The following is a 3,950-nucleotide window of genomic DNA, read 5'->3' on the forward strand; positions in this document are numbered from 1 at the left end:
CATTGTTTCTTACTGAACTCTTCTCAAATTAGATCAAGGAATTATGGTTAAATGCCACAGCTGTAAATCATTTCTGCTCCTGGAGAGGTTAGAAAGGGCTTATAATATTTACCCTTTTTTTCAGACAGAATTTAGGTCTGAGCAAAACCTTTTGTGTCCTCCAACCTCAAAGTTTATTGGGGATGGAAGTCCAAATTTGCTGTCACATGCCATAAAAAGAATCTCATGAGCAGAGGGTCAAACTAATTTTGGAATATATGAATTATGCCCAGTGTTATTTTAAATAGAATTTTTTTCTGAGATATACATTTTAAAGTAATAACTAGAATTATGACTTATAACATTATACCAGAACATATAAGATTTTTAGAAATTTCATGTAATGTCTGAAGCATTTATGTTAACGTATTTCCATACAAATAACCCAAAGAAAGTTTAGTATTAGTTGTTTTTTTGTTTGTTTTTTTATACTGCAGGTTCTTATTAGTCATCAGTTTTATACACATCAGTGTATACATGTCAATCCCTATCGCCCAATTCAGCACACCACCATCCCCACCCCACCGAAAATAGATTTTAAACTAAAATATATAAATTTTTGACTGATCTATATGACTCTGGGTTCTGAAACATGTCACATGCATGATACATAACACACAGTGTCAGCCCCAGGAGAGCGAAAACACTCCAATGAAGCAAGCCAAAGAAACAAGTTTCAAACAAGGTAAAGTGATGTGTAGACCAGGATTTTTCAATTCTTTCCTGTCATGCTGAAGCTTCCCTCTCCTGAATAACAACACGTTTCCCTTGCCCTAGACACCCAAGAGTATGTCTCCTCTCTTGCGCATAAGAATCTCTAGAGTTACATATGTGTAGTAAAGAGTGGACCCAGCTGGCATACTCACAATGACCAAATTGTGTTGATCGTACTTTAAACCAATACATCGCTCCACGATGAAGTTGCAATAAATGATATATTTGCTTTCTAGACATGAATGAGATGCCTTACTGGATATACTCCAGGAATGCCAGAGAAACTGGAATAATTTACTGGTGAATTTCTTCCGGATAGCCCATGGTTTATCTAGAATATAATCTTTGCATATCTGGATCCTTCAAACTAGACCAAAGGGAAAATCTGGGCTGCAAGCTTCAATTAGAAATGTGGTATGCTGCTATGCTGACAACGGGTGCTCCCTGACCTGTATCTTCTGAGACCAGAACCCAGTGTGGTGGATGAGCAATTCATGAGTTGAACAAAAGAAGACCTCCTACAGGGCAGTGTATGTGTTCATTACAGGTATGGCACTTAGGGTTAAGTACCATAAGGACTACAAGAAACAAACAAACAAAAGTAACACATGAAGCATATATGATAAAGAGGCACCACAGTCCAGAGCACAGCTCTGGAATCACACAGGCTTGGTTCGAATCCTAGCTCAGCCACTACCATCTGTATACCCTGAAGAACAGTGGAAAGTTTAAATGTTGTTTTATCAAATTTCGAAAAAGAAGTGAAGAAAGAACCTATCTGCCAGGAAGGGACCTCGTGGGGTGCAGCATCCAGTCGGGTCAGGCTCTGCATCTCCTGCTCAGAAACCTTCGCCGCCTGGCTCATGGTGATGCTGGCAGCTGAGCAGCCCTGGAGAAGGTGCTCCAGTCTCCAGGCCTCGCAGCAAAGCTGGGGAGGTCCCCGGAGGAGGCTGGCCACACCCTGGCAAGCTCTGGGTGCCTCCTGCACTCAACTCTGAGCAGGCTCTGGCCTCTGGACCTCTTGCGGGGGAAGGGCTGGCCGATACATACGCAGTGATGAGGGGCCTGCAGAGCCGGTGCCCAGGCAGGGTGAGCTCTGGAGAAGGCTTCCACAGTCCCCAACAGTCTCCGCATGGTGGCCCATCCGGTGCCAAACACCTTCCACCCACAGCGAGAAGTCCCAGCCACTATAAAGTCCAGAAGGGGTCGGGCTCTGGGCCCCCGCCCTTTGCCCTTGGGCCGGGGTTTCTCCAGAGGCTGGCCTTGCATGCGCCCCCTGCCCCACCCGCCCTTTCTCTGTGACAGGTAAAATGGACATGTTACAAGCGCCAAGCTGAGCCATCCAGTGTCCAGTGCGTACTAGACCTTGAGAGGAGGTGAAGCTAGGGAGAAGCTCTCCCAGTTTCACACTCTATTCTCGGACCGCTTGGTGCACAACCGGTTCTACATGGGCAATTTACTTTGTAAATTTCGTACCTGGCTCCGCAGCCGCTGGCCCCACCGACCCCAGTGCCCGCCCCGCCGTGGGGCCCCGGTGGGCTGGCACCCGCTGGTTTTGCCCTCCTGGGAGGCTGCCACATCTGACCGGGACCACCCCGCTGCTCCAGAGCCTGCCTTCTCCCCTGGTCGCAGGCTGTCCCACCGGGATCTAGTGCCTTTATCGCATGGCTTTTACATCGCACCAGAAAGGCAGTATCCCATCCAGCAGGCCACAGGCCAGGAACTCCCGGCTGGGGATGCTTCCCTTGGTGAACTGGAGGGACTCGCCAAAGAAGCCCGTGCTGTCTGCTCATAATTCCATCATGTTCGGCCACTCGAGAGCCATCAAGATTCCTCCACTGGGGCACAAATTTACCCTCCTGCGTTCGCCACCTGAGCAATAGTCAAGGTTAGGAAGCCGGTACCATCCAGTCACCTCCCACTTCCTTCCCCAAAGGAGAGGGAGGTGAAGGTCCAAGAAGAGCCTCAAAGAGGCATGGCAAAGATGGAGGATCACACAGAGACCAAAGGAGAGGACGATCGGAAGAGGGGCCACCGTAGCAATCAGGATATACCATTGACATCTAGGCCCCAGGAGACCAGTGGAGTCCTCACTTCCCTCAAGTGCGATCCTGAGCCAGTGGACCTCCTTCCCGAGCACCCAGAAGACAACTTGAGTGAGAACGCCCAGATGTCTCCAATGAGTTCCTCCTCAGAAAGCCATGTCATCTGCTCAGATGGAGATCCTGGAGATGTCCTGCCTGCTTGGAAGCCTGAGTCCCATTGCCATTGTGTCCTCTGCTCCAACCGCATGCTGCTCCCTGCTGCTGGAGAGGCCAAAAAAAGAAGTGCTGGGTGAAGACAACCGGCCCAAATCACCAGGCTCACTGATGTCTGGAAAGGAGCTGCAGCGTGAAAAATCTTCAGACATCCCATCAAGAAGCTCCTCTTCCCTGGTATCTACCAGCAGTAGGCCCTGCAAGCGGAAGATTCCCCTGCCGCTTTTTCTGCTGCTGCCGGGACTGAGGTCGCCCCTGCCGCTGACAAGGGATCGAGGTGAGTGGCCCCCTCCTCCTAAGCTTCCGTGCCTAGCTGCTGCCAAAAACCCAGGCACCTTTGTTAACATAGTTAAGTCTCTCTCTCTCAGAACTAGCCCATTTAGCTCCGGGTTCCTTAGCGCACCCGACGCACTTACACAGCATTTAAGAGCTTTGCACAACTGGAAGGTCACATCTTTATTTCTTATCGCAGGAACACAACTTCTGTAAACTTTATTTCTGTCAGAACCTGTCTCGCCAAGCCGTGGCTGGAAGAAGCTCTGGATACAGATCAGGGGCAGAGGGTTGTCAGGAGCGGCGCCCAGTCCACCCCGCGGAGGCGGTCGGCGTTAAGTCCAGCAGGCCCTCCCGCAGGGAGGCGCGCACGGCGGGCAGAGGCTTCGAGTCCTGCATCTACCAGCAGTAGGCCCTGCAAGCGGAAGATTCCCCTGCCGCTTTTTCTGCTGCTGCCGGGACTGAGGTCGCCCCTGCCGCTGACAAGGGATCGAGGTGAGTGGCCCCCTCCTCCTAAGCTTCCGTGCTTAGCTGCTGCCAAAAACCCAGGCACCTTTGTTAACATAGTTAAGTCTCTCTCTCTCAGAACTAGCCCATTTAGCTCCGGGTTCCTTAGCGCACCCGACGCACTTACACAGCATTTAAGAGCTTTGCACAACTGGAAGG

At 50.3% G+C, this 3,950-nt stretch overlaps 1 protein-coding gene across 1 annotated transcript; it reads left to right on the top strand.

Annotated features, from left to right (window-relative positions):
* Nucleotides 1-449: 449 nt before the first annotated feature.
* On the top strand, nucleotides 450-3,669 carry LOC102977811 (uncharacterized). The gene is made up of 4 exons (XM_028486551.2): nucleotides 450-2,635; nucleotides 2,858-2,889; nucleotides 2,938-3,288; nucleotides 3,517-3,669. The coding sequence occupies exons 1-4, from the start codon at nucleotides 2,418-2,420 to the stop codon at nucleotides 3,621-3,623; spliced, it is 708 nt and encodes a 235-aa protein (XP_028342352.1). The 5' UTR covers nucleotides 450-2,417; the 3' UTR covers nucleotides 3,624-3,669.
* Nucleotides 3,670-3,950: the final 281 nt, after the last annotated feature.

This window comes from Physeter macrocephalus, unplaced genomic scaffold (assembly GCF_002837175.3).
Source record: "Physeter macrocephalus isolate SW-GA unplaced genomic scaffold, ASM283717v5 random_1490, whole genome shotgun sequence".
Taxonomy (NCBI): Eukaryota; Metazoa; Chordata; class Mammalia; order Artiodactyla; family Physeteridae; genus Physeter; species Physeter macrocephalus.

What these genes read in the sequence shown, in the direction of transcription:
- LOC102977811 (XM_028486551.2), top strand. Translation starts at nt 2,418, where the DNA reads ATGGCTTTTACATCGCACCAGAAAGGCAGTATCCCATCCAGCAGGCCA. An exon ending in CGTTCGCCACCTGAGCAATA is followed by an intron (nt 2,636 to 2,857) that starts GTCAAGGTTAGG and finishes ACTTCCCTCAAG; the next exon opens with TGCGATCCTGAGCCAGTGGA. An exon ending in GCCGCTGACAAGGGATCGAG is followed by an intron (nt 3,289 to 3,516) that starts GTGAGTGGCCCC and finishes TATTTCTGTCAG; the next exon opens with AACCTGTCTCGCCAAGCCGT.